Source organism: Oncorhynchus masou, chromosome 12 (assembly GCF_036934945.1).
Source record: "Oncorhynchus masou masou isolate Uvic2021 chromosome 12, UVic_Omas_1.1, whole genome shotgun sequence".
NCBI lineage: Eukaryota > Metazoa > Chordata > Actinopteri > Salmoniformes > Salmonidae > Oncorhynchus > Oncorhynchus masou.
The window spans coordinates 27685090-27700631 of NC_088223.1; the positions used below are offsets into that span (position 1 = coordinate 27685090).

General features: G+C 43.5%; 1 protein-coding gene across 2 annotated transcripts; it reads right to left on the reverse strand.

Annotated features, from left to right (window-relative positions):
- Nucleotides 1-359: 359 nt before the first annotated feature.
- LOC135549789 (nuclear receptor subfamily 1 group D member 2-like) lies at nucleotides 360-13191 on the reverse strand. 2 transcript variants are annotated; one of them, XM_064980084.1, is made up of 8 exons: nucleotides 12618-13191; nucleotides 8359-8562; nucleotides 8137-8225; nucleotides 5929-6085; nucleotides 4838-5697; nucleotides 4296-4481; nucleotides 3175-3385; nucleotides 360-2841 (listed from the first exon to the last, which is right to left on the reverse strand). In XM_064980084.1, the coding sequence occupies exons 1-8, from the start codon at nucleotides 12634-12636 to the stop codon at nucleotides 2645-2647; spliced, it is 1923 nt and encodes a 640-aa protein (XP_064836156.1). In that variant the 5' UTR covers nucleotides 12637-13191; the 3' UTR covers nucleotides 360-2644. The 2 variants fall into 2 exon arrangements, with proteins under 2 accessions (XP_064836156.1, XP_064836157.1); XM_064980085.1 differs by lacking the exon at nucleotides 3175-3385 and having other exon boundaries at nucleotides 2706-2841.
- Between the last annotated feature and the right edge of the window lie 2351 nt (nucleotides 13192-15542).

Below are 15542 nucleotides of genomic sequence, written 5' to 3' on the forward strand. Positions count from 1 at the left end.
GACTTTGGAGAAAAATCCACTGCAAAGGAATGACAACACTATACAGATATACATATAAATGCTTTCAGAGAGGAAAAACAGACTGACAGACCACAGGGCAGGTCAGCGATGAAACTTGATTGACAGAACAGAAGCCCTGAAGATGAAGAGCAGGCGAGTTGGTAGAGAAATTAGGGGTCCGAACTCAATCAACCTAATAAGGGGAATTCCTGCAAGTCAATTGATTACAGGCCGTGCAGACTCTTGCTGTTATTTACAGTCATACTGTATTTGAGTAGAATCCACCTATTTACATTACTTCATGACTATCTGTAGTTTGTGTGTACAGATTTGTAAAAGTATGGTAGAGGACAAAAGCATCAATCTATTCAAGTTTAGTGGTCCTCTGTTGAAACATTTGAGACAGTGGTATGTATAAGAATCCAACTGAATGACAAAAACATTCCTACAATGTTTCTCTCCCTTCTCACAACCACCGACTGACCCTGCAGCAACATGACAAGTCTGCATAGCCTCCATGTGTTTTTGTGTAATGATTGATTTGTTTTTCTTTCTAAGTCGTACACCAATTGGTGCCCAGCCTGAATGGGCTTCGAAGACACGATATCAAGTATGTGCGCACAAAACAACATTTTTACAGTAAACAAATTAAATGCATAATTAGCAATCAAAGTACAGTTTTCACCTGTAAAATCAAACCACATGTTTTGATTTAACAATTTGCACCAAAATGAAAAATATGAAATGGGTATAACAAGTGTAAAATAAAATGTCTCCTTTTGACATGGAAATAACACAAACGTCTCCAAGTGGAGATGCGTTGATAGGTTATACTGGTTAGCAACGTTAACCTTTGGCAGTTTGAATAACCTCCATGTATTTGACTTCCTGTCTGTTTGCTCCCCTATTCTTCAAATGGGAGGTCTATCACAATACACTATAATGATTAAGTGACGGGAACACGTCTGTCAATGATGGACTTCAGTTAGTTCATAACCCAACATCATTACCTACAAGAACATTTCATGATTTACAACATAACCCCCTCTGGAAAATGATAGCGTGTAAAACATATACACCAAAGGATGTTGCTGAGGGGAGGACAGTTCACAATAATGTCCAGAACGGGAGCGAATGGAATGGCATCAAACACATGGCCATCCTCCCCAATTAAGGTGCCACCAACTGTCTGTGATATACACACATACAACTGCTGCACCATCAACTCAAACTGTAAACTTGAAATAAGAGATTGCTCTCAACAACAAATAAAGACATTCAAAGCTCTTCCTCAGGTGACTAGCTAAGGTCACACAGACAGATGTGAAGTAGCAGCGTTTACCCTGATTACATAGGTCTACCTATGCTTTTACCACATTCCCCTTGTCTCAACACAGTTTAAATAGGAGACTTAACACTTCTCTGTGGTCATTCATTGTCAGTTTCCTTTGATTTAGAATCACCCTCTCTTTAGGCAGTAAGCACAACATCCTTTAGGATTAGTCTGCCTAAATAAACCACAGACATACACCCAAGGTGTAGAACGGGGCTCTCTAATCCTGTTCTTGGAGAACTAGCTTCCTGTAGGTTCTAACACCAACCCCAGTTGGATCTAACCTGATTCAGTTTATCAACCAGCTAATTGTTAGAATCAAGTGTGCTAGATAAGGGTTGGAGTTAAAACATACAGGAGGGTATCTCTCCGGGAACAGGGTTGGAGGGTATCTCTCCAGGAACAGGATTGGAGTGGCGCAGCGATCTAAGGCACTGCATCTCAGTGCTAGACGTGTCACTACAGACACCCTGAATCGAATCCAGGCTATATCACAACCAGCCGAGATTGGGAGTCCCATAGGGCGGCGCACAATTGGCCTAGCGTCGTCCGGGTTTGGCCGGTGTAGGCCGTCATTGTAAATAAGAATTTGTTCTTAACTGGCTTGACTAGTTAAATAAAGGTTCAATTAATAAAAACCTACAGAAGGTTAGCTCTTCGGGAACAGGGTTAGGGAGCCTGCTGTAGAAAAGCTAAACAAAAAGTCTAAATAGTCAGTCACATATAATGCACAAACGATGCAAAAATGCACATTACACAATGTTAATAAAAGGTTATTCTCTAAGAAGAGTTGTACAGTGGCAAATGTGTCCTGCACACACAGAAACAAGACAACATTACACATCCATCTTCTGCTTGCGTCTGAACGTTTGCGTTCATGGTTATTACTTCAACAATAAAGGCCTTTTAGCCTCACAGTACGATAACTTTTAAGTCTTAAGCCTCCCTCCCCTGTAACCGTGACACATTTGCCCACTAGTTCAACTTGTTTGTGAAGGAAAAAGATCACGTGAAGTGAGTGGCAGAATAAGAGGGTTCTCTTGGGAGGTCAGGGTTCATAGTTCATTGGGAAAGCTGGTCGAGTTGTGTCAGGGTGGGTGGATAAATGGGCTTTGTGGTCTTCAGGCCTAGTGTCCATGCTCATATTCATTAGGGTACACCTTAGCAAAAGGTTTTGCAATGGGGGGTGGGACGACGACAACGACAAGCATTTCTTATTGGACAAGTTCAGGTAGTACCTCCCCATTTCAGTAAATGTTCTTCCATTTGGTGCCTAATGAATACACCCCCGGTTCTGACCTTAGTTCTGGTCTAGGGATGGACCTTGAAGGCCAGCAGCTGCTCAGAGTGCATGTTATTGAGGGAGTGGAGGTCGGGCAGTCTGAGGAGCAGCTTGGTGAATATGGCCGACTCGCTAGGGTGGTTCTTAGTGATGAGGCCCCTCAGGTGCCGGATCAGAGTCTCCTGAAGAGCCTCCACAGAGTTTACGTTCTCAATCCCTGAGCGATCTAGAACACAAAAATCACAGTAGAGCGTTAGACTTGGTTCCTATACTTTTCTCTGATCACCATGCATCCTGTATGTCTCTATGACATGAAGCTCGACCAACTGATATGGATAGAAGATGTAAGTAAGGAAACACTCGCTATAATACAATGCATGCTTTCCAACACAACAAACATAGATAGTTACACTACTCTCTTGGTAGGAAGCCCTACACAGCACCATAACAACTCACAGTATTAAGTCCGTTTTTATGGGACCTATAAGAAAGTCTATAAAAGGGACAGGAAGTGCGAAACCTGTGAGTGGGGTCACAATGTCACAGTTCGTGAGCCTACCGGCAGAGATGAGGACGACAGCGGTGAACAGGCTCATTTCCTCCTCGCTGAGGCCGAGCGCCATCAGCTTGTCGCTGAAGTCCATCATGGAGGTCAGGAAGTCGCCGGCGCCCATAGCTTGTAACGTCTCCACGCTGTACTTGTTACCACCCAGAAACGTCACTGTGCGGTCTTTCACGTCAAACAGGGACGCAAAGCGAACCACTAGCACCTGGTGAAGTGACAGCAGACACTGGGATAAGTCTGGGTGAAGTGACTGCAGACACTGGGATAAGTCTGGGTGAAGTGACTGCAGACGCTGGGTAAGTCTGGGTGAAGTGACTGCAGACACTGGGATAAGTCTGGGTGAAGTGACTGCAGACGCTGGGTAAGTCTGGGTGAAGTGACTGCAGACGCTGGGTAAGTCTGGGTGAAGTGACTGCAGACGCTGGGTAAGTCTGGGTGAAGTGACTGCAGACGCTGGGTAAGTCTGGGTGAAGTGACTGCAGACGCTGGGTAAGTCTGGGTGAAGTGACTGCAGACGCTGGGTAAGTCTGGGTGAAGTGACTGCAGACGCTGGGTAAGTCTGGGTGAAGTGACTGCAGACGCTGGGTAAGTCTGGGTGAAGTGACTGCAGACGCTGGGTAAGTCTGGGTGAAGTGACTGCAGACGCTGGGTAAGTCTGGGTGAAGTGACTGCAGACGCTGGGTAAGTCTGGGTGAAGTGACTGCAGACGCTGGGTAAGTCTGGGTGAAGTGACTGCAGACGCTGGGTAAGTCTGGGTGAAGTGACTGCAGACGCTGGGTAAGTCTGGGTGAAGTGACTGCAGACGCTGGGTAAGTCTGGGTGAAGTGACTGCAGACGCTGGGTAAGTCTGGGTGAAGTGACTGCAGACGCTGGGTAGGTCTGGGTGAAGTGACTGCAGACGCTGGGTAGGTCTGGGTGAAGTGACTGCAGACACTGGGTAAGTCTGGGTGAAGTGACAGCAGACACTAAGTAAGTCAGTGGATCAACTGCATTTCAATGATGGCCTTATCAGTTCGGTTTTTCTACTGTTTTCATTCACATACACGTGAGACAAAGGGGTAGAGAAGAGAATACAATAAAATATTGCAAGTGAGTGTTCTGAGGGTGGTCTTTACCTCAAAGGTACCAGCCTTGAGCAGGCTGACCTGGTCAAGTTGGGAAAGGTCTCTGAAGCCTGGGATCCGCTTGGCAAATTCCACTACCTCCCTGACAGCTGGGCTGAAACTGTGGCTGAACTCCTCCCAGATCCCATGGCCTGAATTATGGGGGTTCACATGGGGAGACGTGTTCATGGGACACAGCTGAGGACGGAGAGAGAAGGGAAAGAAGGACTTGGGTTAGGAGGAGGCATACGCGACATATCATTCGCATACTTATTAAATGGTAGATAAGGCGAGTACCCCAAATACAATGTGTTTTGTTAACCCAATCTAAAAGGTGTGAACACGCCCCCTCTAGAGATCAACTGTGGTGTTCCACAGGGATCGACTCAGACTCTTATTTGATGTCAAATGCATCAACACTGCTTTCTCAAGTGCTTTGAGAATAAAGTGTTATATAAATCTAGTTGATCATTATATGACACATCATAACATGTATATTAAATTAATTATAATATATCATACACTCCTTCTCCATCTGTCTGTCTTGGACTCACCAGATGCATCCTGTTGCCCCTGTTCCACAGTAGTCCACTGAATCCTCCATGGGAATTGGAGGTGGCCTGGCAAGTGCTGTTGTTGCCTCCTCTCAGGCCATGTTGGGCGTAGGATGGGCAGTGGCTACTAGGGGAGCAGGTGGGCAGTCTGTCCCTGCTGTTGGAGCAGTGGTTCTCGCTAAGGCTGGTGGTGTGGTCCTCCTGGCGATGGTGGCTGTCAGTACCCTGAGGCCCAGTGTTGGTGGGCCTCTCCTGAGCCTGGTAATGTGCCTGAGCGACTGTGTATGAGGCCAGGTCATTTTGGTGGTTCTGGTTCTTAATCTGCTGGTTCCCGGCCTCCTGTTGGTTCCGGTTCCTCTCGTCTATCCTCTTTCCAGTGTCACTGACATGTTGCTCCGCCCCCGGGGAGGTCAGCTGGGCGTAGGCCTGGGACTGGGTGGAGGGGCTACCTTGCTCCTGGTTGTAAATTAAAGTCTCCTGGTGGGCTCGGGTCACTGAGCCAATCACCTCCTCTGACCCGCAGTCTGAAGCACTCGATGGAGACACAGAGTTGGGGCTGGGGCTTTTATTCTTGGTGACCGCAAGCTTGCGGTCAGAGCCGGTCTCCTCAGATTGGTTGGACCTGGGGGAAACGGCGGGAGAGGTGGAGGAGGGGACGGAGCCTAGGCCAGAATCAACATATTGGGGGCGGGGCTCCACGGGGCAGGCTGGCGACTGAAGCTGATTGGCCAGGGGGAAGGGTGTGTTGCAGTGGAACTGGCTGTGTAGCTGGCTGTTGTTCATCATGTTGTTCACGGCACTCTGCATCTCTAGCAGCATGCGCTGCTTCTCACGCTTTGGGATGCGGCCGAAACGCACAGCTAAGGAGAAGAGAACATTTCAAAAGGGTCCTTGCCAAAATATATGCTTGTCTACGGATGATCAAATACTGTAAATCCCTGTTTGACATTATCAAACCAACTCTTTTCTTCATCTACTTCTTTCTCAATCATATATTTATCTAACCCATGACAACCAACAATAACGGTAATACACCATGTATTATTGTAACTGAAGAGGGGATGTAGTTATAGAAGGTAATAGAAACATACAGTCCTTGGACATGCCGACAAGCAGACACTTCTTGAAGCGACACTGCTGGCAGCGGTTCCTGTTGATCCTCATGATGGCGCAGCTCTCGTTCTTCAGGCACTTCTTATACTGGATGTTCTGCTGGAAGTTCTGCTGGATGCTCCGACGGAAGAAGCCCTACCGACAGACAGACGGACACACTGGTTAAGTCAGAGTTTTCATAAATGTTTTACAAGTGGGCCTTTTTCTAGAGTTACATCTGTGTTGGGGGGTTTTTGCACTTTGTCGATTTGTATGCTGAAATCTAGAAGATATTATTTATATGAATTAATTATTTGACATCAAATTTGGCCAAAGAAAAACGAGCCCCCTAAAACAGAGTGTATTAGGGTGCATGACGCCTCAGCTTTAGAGGTAGAAGGGGAGTACATGTATTTTTTTAGTGGGTAGATCAGCTTTAATATTGCAGATTAGTTGTGGCTTCCATCAATGTAATTGTCTGCATAATTTCCAATCCTCCATATTTATTATTTTGTAAATAAATCATTTATTTTGTATGTATATATATATATATATATATATTCCTTTGTTATTTTCCCCAAACCCTACCACCCCTAATAGGAGTAAACTAATGGAAAACAATACTTAAGCTTCTACTTTTAGCTTATACATACTATAAACATTTTACGGACACAGTATATTTTACAATAGTTATATATTGTTTGTTTTTAGTCCCGTCCTTCAGCTCCACTCAAACCCTCCCATCTTTCTCTGAAGAACATGACTTTTTGATTTCTATTTGCCATATATTTTTCAACTGTGCTGTGATGTTTTACAAAAGTTATGAACCTCTCTCTTCTACAGATTGTAAATTAAAGATAAACATTTTTTGCTAAGAGTATTATTATATTATTGATCAATTGACTATAGCTGTGTTAAAATACCCATACTAACATACTGTATAATACATACTTAATGAGTATATACTACATACTATTAGTTAGTTTTAGTATACTGTAAACAAACTATCATTTCAGTTGAGTGTACTAGCGCCTCGCCTGTCTACTGGAAGTTGATGCTCTTGCTATGCTACCTCTTACTAGCTTAACAAATGACTAGATAGTCATAAAATGTCTTCGGAAGAAATTTCAACTAACTTTCTATGGCTTGTTTTAAAATTAGCAATATGAGATTATTTCATTTTCAAATAACCGAAAATGAGATGTTGTAATCAGAATAAAGGGAAAAAGACCATTCTAGAACATGGGTGAGACATTCATACTAATCTGCTACAGAACCAGTTCAGATTTAAGTACAACTTTTGTATGACTGAAGCCTTTAGTGAGAGGTCTAATGCTTTAATCATTTCTGCCCTCCAAAATCATATTCATTATATAAATAGGCTAGTTTAATTTAGTCTGGCTTGCTGTTCCAAATAAAATGTAATATATTTTCCTCATATAATTTGAAAAACAAATCTCTAGGTGTAGGTAAGGCCATAAGCAAATAGGTAAACTGGAATTTGACTAAAGAGTTAATAAGGGTGATTTTTCTACAAATAAACAGGTTTTATTTTCCTTTCCATGGCAGCAAGATCTTATCTATTTTTGCAAACTAGGGGTGACAGGGTAGCCTCGTGGTTAGAGAGTCGGACTAGTAACCAAAAGGTTGCAAGATCAAATCCCCGAGCTGACATGCTAAAAATCTGTCGTTCTTGGCCAACATTGAAAATAAGACTTTGTTCTTAACTGACATGCCTAGTTAAATAAAGGTAAAAATAATGTTAAAATGTATTGTAGCAAGATTGTGGTTTTTCTTTTGGATATGAATACTGAGTATATCCACTTCACCATTAGACCATTTTTAAAAGCTGTATATTTTTGTGATCCAATACGTAATATTGCATTTATCATAATTTGGTTGTATTCTAGAGAGGTTAGAAAAAGAATCTAGATCCGCTAGAGGAGGGGGTGGCAGGGAGACCTTTGCTTGTCCCAGTGCTCTGACAGCAGAACTAGGTCATTAAGAGAGGAAAGAGTTAGGGGCTATGGATAAAAATAAGACAGAACTACTTAAAGCTGTATGGGTTCGTTGAGGATGGCTGCTGTGATGATTTGACCCAGTTAGGCTACCATACCATTATGTCACCATGCCCTCTCTCTCACGTAACTATGATATTGAGGAACAACATGATGCAACATTGATTAGGTGTGTGTGTGTGTTCTCACCTTGCAGCCCTCACAGGCATGAACCCCATAGTGGAATCCAGATGCAATGTCTCCGCACACCTTACACAGCAGCACCAGGCCGTTGATTTCTGCAAAAACATCAGCACCCACTGAGGAATTACCTCTACAAAAATGTAATAGACTTTATTCATCCACAAATGATATAAGAAAATAGTAATTGAATAGACATTCAAGTTATTACACATCAGAGAAACCACTCACTAGTAATGTCGCATTTTGCAGTGGAGGCCGAGCGTCCGGTCTTTGCGATAGTGTGGGCCAGCGGGAGGGTGAGGCCTGCCATGTTTAGGGGCTTGTTCACCACGTTGTCCTGGCGACAGCTGTGGGAGGAGTTATAGCTGCAGTCATTTGAGTCACTATGACATGACTCAGGGCTAGAGGAGCTGATGTAGGCTATTACACCCCCTAAGTGGAGAGAGAGACATGAAGATTAGGCTAATAGTTTGACAGGATTAAATCTCTATGGACAGGGTTGCCTACTGGGGTAGCAGAGGTTCAAGTTACACAAAGAAAAAAGCATTTACATGATCTTATAAATAGAGTGAGTGTTTGAAAGGAATTGAATAAATGTGGTTTCTGAACATTTTTGCAGATCGAAGGATCTGGAAATGGTACAGTACAAAACTATTCTTAGCATTGTATTATTCCATCTATAAAATACTGCCGCCCCTATTCAATACAACTATCAGAACCACCTCACTCCAAACTATCATTAACAGCCCCCATTTTACAAGCACTCAGTTTCCCTGATTCACATATAGCAATCAAGTGACACTGATGTAACATGTTTCTCCTATAGAAACCAAATCTGATCCTGATTGAACCATAGCATAAAGAGTCTGTTTTATATTCGTAGCCTAGTGCCTACCCATAATTCCCTGGTGCTAGTAGCTCTGAGCCAGGAAGAGAGGCTGAGCACCCACCCAGTCAGACAGCCTTGTTTTTTTATTCCCCTTTTCCAGATCAGACTGACCTGGTTTCTCTCCCTCCATTCTGGTTAGATAACGCTCCTGTTACATATTGTCAGCAGGGTGTGTGGAGAATAGCCTGGCGATACGGCAATTGTTAGATTAATTGTTAGATATTGCTGCACTATCGGAACTAGAAGCACAACCATTTCGCTACACTCGCAATAACATCTGCTAACCATGTGTATGTGACCAATAACATCTGCTAACCATGTGTATGTGACCAATAAAATGTGATTTGTTTGAACACACACACGGCTCAAGATGGAAGCTCATCATCATTCAATCAAGAGGCAGGGCCAACATGGACGGATTGCGATTAATGCCTGACAAATATTGTGGTCTAATGGAAGTATAACCTAATGTGATGTGTTCATGAGTTGGTCCTCTGCATGTTCCTTGTTGATCGAATTGCATTACAGAAGTAGTTTAGGCAAAATTCTAAAACAATCTCAAAAGGCACAACTGCCCTATTTTCAACAACCAATGTAAAGTTGGTTTTATAGTAACACATTCGGACATTCGCCAAAAGCCATTTAAAAATGTAAAAATCAATAACTAAATCACTGTGTCACAGAAACATCAAACTATGTATGATTTATTCTATAAATGTCTAGCATACCTTTGTTTTGAGGTAAAATTCCAGTTGAATTGATTGAAATAAATAATACATACACTGCTCAAAAATATAAAGGGAACACTTAAACAACACAATGTAACTCCAAGTCAATCACTTCTGTGAAATCAAACTGTCCACTTAGGAAGCAACACTGATTGACAATAAATTGCACATGCTGTTGTGCAAATGGAATAGACAACAGGTGGAAATATGCAATTAGCAAGACACCCCCAATAAAGGAGTGGTTCTGCAGGTGGTGACCACAGACCACTTCACAGTTCCTATGCTTCCTGGCTGATGTTTTGGTCACTTTTGAATGCTGGCGGTGCTTTCACTCTAGTGGTAGCATGAGACGGAGTCTACAACCCACACAAGTGGCTCAGGTAGTGCAGCTCATCCAGGATGGCACATCAATGCGAGCTGTGGCAAGAAAGTTTGCTGTGTCTGTCAGCGTAGTGTCCAGAGCATGGAGGCGCTACCAGGAGACAGGCCAGTACATCAGGAGACGTGGAGGAGGCCGTAGGAGGGCAACAACCCAGCAGCAGGACCACTACCTCCACCTTTGTACAAGGAGGAGCACAAATGGGTTACCAGGTGCACATAGAAGCGCCAGGAGCCAGAGTCCAGAGAGAGAGTGGGCATTCGGACTAAGGAAGGTGGGTACCAGGCAGAAAAGTACCACTGGCACTTGGTAACCCAATGGCCCAAGAGAGAGTGGGCAACCCAGAGTCCGATAGCCCAAAAAGAGAGTGGGCAATCGAACTAAGGAAGGTGGGTACCAGGAGGAGCACTGCCAGAGCCCTGCAAAATGACCTCCAGCAGGCCACAAATGTGCATGTGTCTGCTCAAACGGTCAGAAACAGACTCTATAAGGGTGGTATGAGGGCCCGACGTTCACAGGTGGGGGTTGTGCTTACAGCCCAACACTGTGCAGGACGTTTGGCATTTGCCAGAGAACACCAAGATTGGCAAATTCGCCACTGGCGCCCTGTGCTCTTCACAGATGAAAGCAGGTTCACACTGAGCACATGTGACAGACTTGACAGTCTGGAGATGCCATGGAGAACGTTCTGCTGCCTGCAACATCCTCCAGCATGACTGGTTTGGCGGTGGGTCAGTCATGGTGTGGGGTGGCATTCCTTTGGGGGGGGGGGGGGGGGGCACACAGCCCTCCATGTGCTTGCCAGAGGTAGCCTGACTGCCATTAGGTACCGAGATGAGATGCTCAGACCCCTTGTGAAACCATATGCTGGTGCGGTTGGCCCTGGGTTCCTCCTAATGCAAGACAATGCTCATGTGGCTAGAGTGTGTCAGCAGTTCCTGCAAGAGGAAGGCATTGGTGCTACGGACTGGCCCGCCCGTTCCCCAGACCTGAATCCAATTGAGCACATCTGGGACATCATGTCTCGCTCAATCCACCAACGCCACGTTGCACCACAGACTGTCCAGGAGTTGGCGGATGCTTTAGTCCTGGTCTGGACTAAGGATCCCTCAGGAGACCATCCGCCACCTCATCAGGAGCATGCCCAGGAATTGTAGGGAGGTCATACAGGCACGTGGAGGCCACACACACTACTGAGCCTCATTTTGACTTGTTTTAAGGACAATACATCGAAGTTGGATCAGCCTGTAGTGTGGTTTGCCACTTTAATTTTGAGTGTGTGACTCCAAATCCAGACCTCCATGGGTTGATAAATTTGATTTCCATTGATAATTTGTGTGATTTTGTTGTCAGCACATTCAACTATGTAAAGAAAAAAGTATTTAATAAGAATATTTCATTCATTCAGATCTAGGATGTGTTATTTTAGTGTTCCCTTTATTTTTTTGAGCAGTGTAAAATGCCATTTAAAACTGTTTAATTAAATCAATAACTAATTTCCACTTGAAATTAACATATAAGAGTCACTTACATTTTCTTATTTTACTAGGTAAGTCAGTTAAGAACAAATTTTTATTTTCAATGTCGGCCTAGGAACAGTGGGCAGAACGACAGATTTGCACCTTGTCAGCTCGGGGTTTGAACTTGAAACCTTCTGGTTACTTGTCCAACGCTCTAACCACTAGGCTACCCTGCCACCCCATAGTGGATAGTTGATTAGGTTGTGAACGTTTTGGCCTAATGATCAACTATAATTAACTTGGCTCATTGATGACGTTTTTGGAACATCATTGGAACCCACCCCCACGTGGAACAGGCATTCTCGAAATACCTATGGTACGCCGTTTGGGTCTTTGCAAGTTAACACTATTTGACGTGTCAAAATAACGATATGCAAATGTTGGCCAATCACTGTATGAAAAACTTGTCATTCATCATCACCAACAAACTATGAAAAATGGGTCAGTTTACATTGCTGCAACCCTATAACTGCATGCAGTTTCACGTGTATCTACACCAGCTCCCAGGGCAGGATCTTAGGCAGAATTATGCAATGTTAACGTCACATCGCTTCTTCGCCAACCAGAGGACGCAAGGGGAGCGTACGTCACAGCGCTCCTCAACCAATCAAAGAAAGCGTATACAGAGTCGCACATGGCTAGCGACCGGTCCATGTGAGAAAAGGGACCTGCAACACTGTCCCAGCCTATTGATTCTGAAATAATACACTCACTGGCACTCCTAACCCACTTTAACCCCGTTTGCATTAAGGCTGATTACAGTAAGAAAGATCGGACATTAATGAGCAGGTTATTGCAAACCATTAGCTTATGTTTTGATTCAGAATATCACGCAACCCTTTAAAATCAGGATACTGACAAGTAGACTTGAAGTTGTAACATTCATATAGGTCACAAAAAAAGGCCTACAAATACATCTTTATAAATCTATTGAGCATAAAATGAAATGAAAATGAATAAAATGATCTTACCTGCTTTTGTAGATTCCATGTCCTCTGAATGAAATCCCCGTCTAGTAACCTGAAGTCTGATGACGTGTTAGCTTGTTTTCAGCAACTTTTTCGGTCGCTGGTTGATACTATGATCAATTCATTGAAGCGTTCAGAAAATAGTCCGCAAACGCATTTAGGCCTACTAGTTCCGCAACATCTATAGCGCAACAGCTGTTGCCAATCAGACTGATTTCGCACCGTGATATTTGACTACAACCATGTCAAAACTAATCACATAAATTCAAATGTATTCGTTTTTTTTTTTTTTTAAACGCCCCGAATCAAACTGAATTGTAGCCAATTCTTTCGTTTTCGAATGAATCAAACGTTCGGAATTCCGTATCTTTGTCTTTCCGTAGAGCGCTCCAAAAAGCTGTCCGTCTGGATGTTTTTTTCTGTAGGCTAAAGATAGGCCTAAGCGAATGAATGTCTATAGCATACAAAATATGTATTTTCTTGAAGGAAACGATAGCAAGGAGTAGAAAGTTATCCTCTGCCAGAGAGATTCGTTGGATGACTGTGTCGATGAGAGCTCTCGACTCAAACTGCTATGCTACCATGTGATCAATTACAGCGGCTCCTCCTTCCCTAGCCTCGCGCTGGTGTCAATGGGTAGATTAGTTTTGCATGGCCCGGTTCCCCGGGGGCCTGGCGATTTCGCTTAAGGGGAAATGGAATTGTCTCACCCGGGCACCGGACCATGCAAAATGAACAAGCCCAATGTAACCCACTGACACACTTTTTACAGTTCAAAGTGGGGTGTGGCTATCCCAGCTTTGATGCACCTGTACTGGCCTCGCCTTCTGGATGGAAGTGGGGTGAACAGGTAGTGTCTCGGGTGGCTATTGTCCTTGATTTACCTTCCTGTGATATCAGGAGTTGTAGGTGTCCTGGAGGGCAGGTAGTTTGGTCCCAGTGATGCGTTGTACAGAACGCACCACCCTCTGTGGTTGTGGGCGGTGCAGTTGCCTTACCAGGCGGCGATACAGCCCAATAGGATGCTCTCAATTGTGCACATGTAAAAGTTAAATGAGGATTTTCGGTGACAAGCCATATTATTTCAGCCTTCTGAGGGTGACAAGGCGCTATTGCGCCTTCTTCACCACACTGCACGTGTGCGTAGACCGTTTCAGTTTGTCGTTGATATGTACACGGAGGAACTTAAAACTTTCCACCTTCACCGCTGCTGTCCAGTTGATGTGGATATGGGGGTGCTCCCTTTGATGTTTCCTGAAGTCCACGATCATCTCTTTTGTTTTGCTGACATTAAGTGAGAGGTTATTTTCCTGACACCAACACTCCGAGGGGCCTCACCTCCTCCCCTTAGACTGTCTCCTCGTTGTTGGTAATCAAGCCTACCATTGCAGTGTCGTCTGCAAACGTAAATATTGAGTTGGCGCGATCATGACCATGCAGTCGTGGGTGAACATATATTGCTGATGGGTTCAAGTAGTATATCGTATAGCATCAAAACACATGATAACATTTCTCCAACATATTGAATGCACTGAGGCATAAAATCAGAAATGATTATAACAAGATTTTTCCCACATATATTGAGCTCTCAGGATTTTAAGAACGAATAAAAGAAGAATAAATATATCAAGCAGTTTATATTTATTCTAAATGGCATATATTATTATTATATTATAACATGCATTGGCATGGCAGCAAAGGCTTCTTCACACAGTCCAATATAAATATATATATATATTTTCATTATTAAAAAGAATTAAACAATTTAATGTGCGTAATAGAGCATGCCAGCTTGTAGTCCTAAAACCCGGAAATGAGTTACCTCTGGTTCGTTCAGCCTTTCCTATGGGAAAATTAGATGGGAAAGAATAGTTTGGGATAAATGGCGAAAATAAGGTTTGAGATTTTTTTATACGTTTTGTTCTTTGTGCTAATATCAGTCAGTTAACACGGCCTTTATTAATTATGAAGACTTTATGTGCTTTTTATTTTATTTTTTACATAAGTGCTTAAAAATTCACAGAAAGTGACATTAGCTGATGAAGATTATCTCATAGAACCACAGACCTTATTTTCAGTAAAGCTGTTTTGATACTGTAACAATTCTTCTAACAGTCTCTTCTGTAACCTACACTCTCACTGTGCCCCCAGATAGGGCATATTAGGATAAAAGTGGTCCTACTGTCCAAGAGGTGAGGCAGAGGCCACAGAGAGGGCGGACACATGCAGAATGACACACACAGGTAACAGCTTGGTTCTTTACTCAGGAACGAGGGCAAAATGTAGATATCTGGGTGTAGGTCTGCATGTGCATTCGAAACACATGCAGCAAAGTAGATGTCACATGTAGCAAAGCACAGCAATCACAGATAAGTACACCAGTGTTTTCACATAGCTAACCAAGGAGGAAAATAATTAAGTAGTTGTTTATCAGGATATTGAGTAGCTGGTTGACTTTACTGCAGCATCCTCTGGATATATTGGAGGTATTATGTTCAACCACGCAAGGGACAAATGGAACCCAAAAGGTTGTTGAAAACCTCTCATTTCTTCACACACTTTGTTCCTGAATCCATGCACCTTGGTTGAAATGGGATGAACCACATCATTTCTCCATCAGCACCCTCTGTCCCAGAACAGGTCAAACTGACTCTGACATGAGCTGTTTCACTAGATCTCCCACTTTCTTGTCATATTGTTCAACAAGAATAAGGTGTCTACCTTATCAACCAAGGTCAGCACAATAACGAGGAGCAAATTTGAAGATAAGTAAAACAAGGATTTTTCAACAACTCAGAGGACATTGGAAGTTCACTTCAAATACGACAGCTTTATAGAGTCCCTGCAACTCAGTTGCCTGACAGACATGCAAACCACCACCTCATGGTATCGAGCTTCCTTGATGGGTTTGGAAGTCCCATAGGGCAG

Bases quoted from the DNA above. Each gene is read 5' to 3' on its own strand.
- LOC135549789 (XM_064980084.1), bottom strand. The intron at 8,226-8,358 runs GTGAGTGGTTTC...ATGTTTTTGCAG, and splicing joins TGCAAAATGCGACATTACTA to AAATCAACGGCCTGGTGCTG. The intron at 5,698-5,928 runs GTATGTTTCTAT...TCTTCTCCTTAG, and splicing joins TGTCGGCATGTCCAAGGACT to CTGTGCGTTTCGGCCGCATC.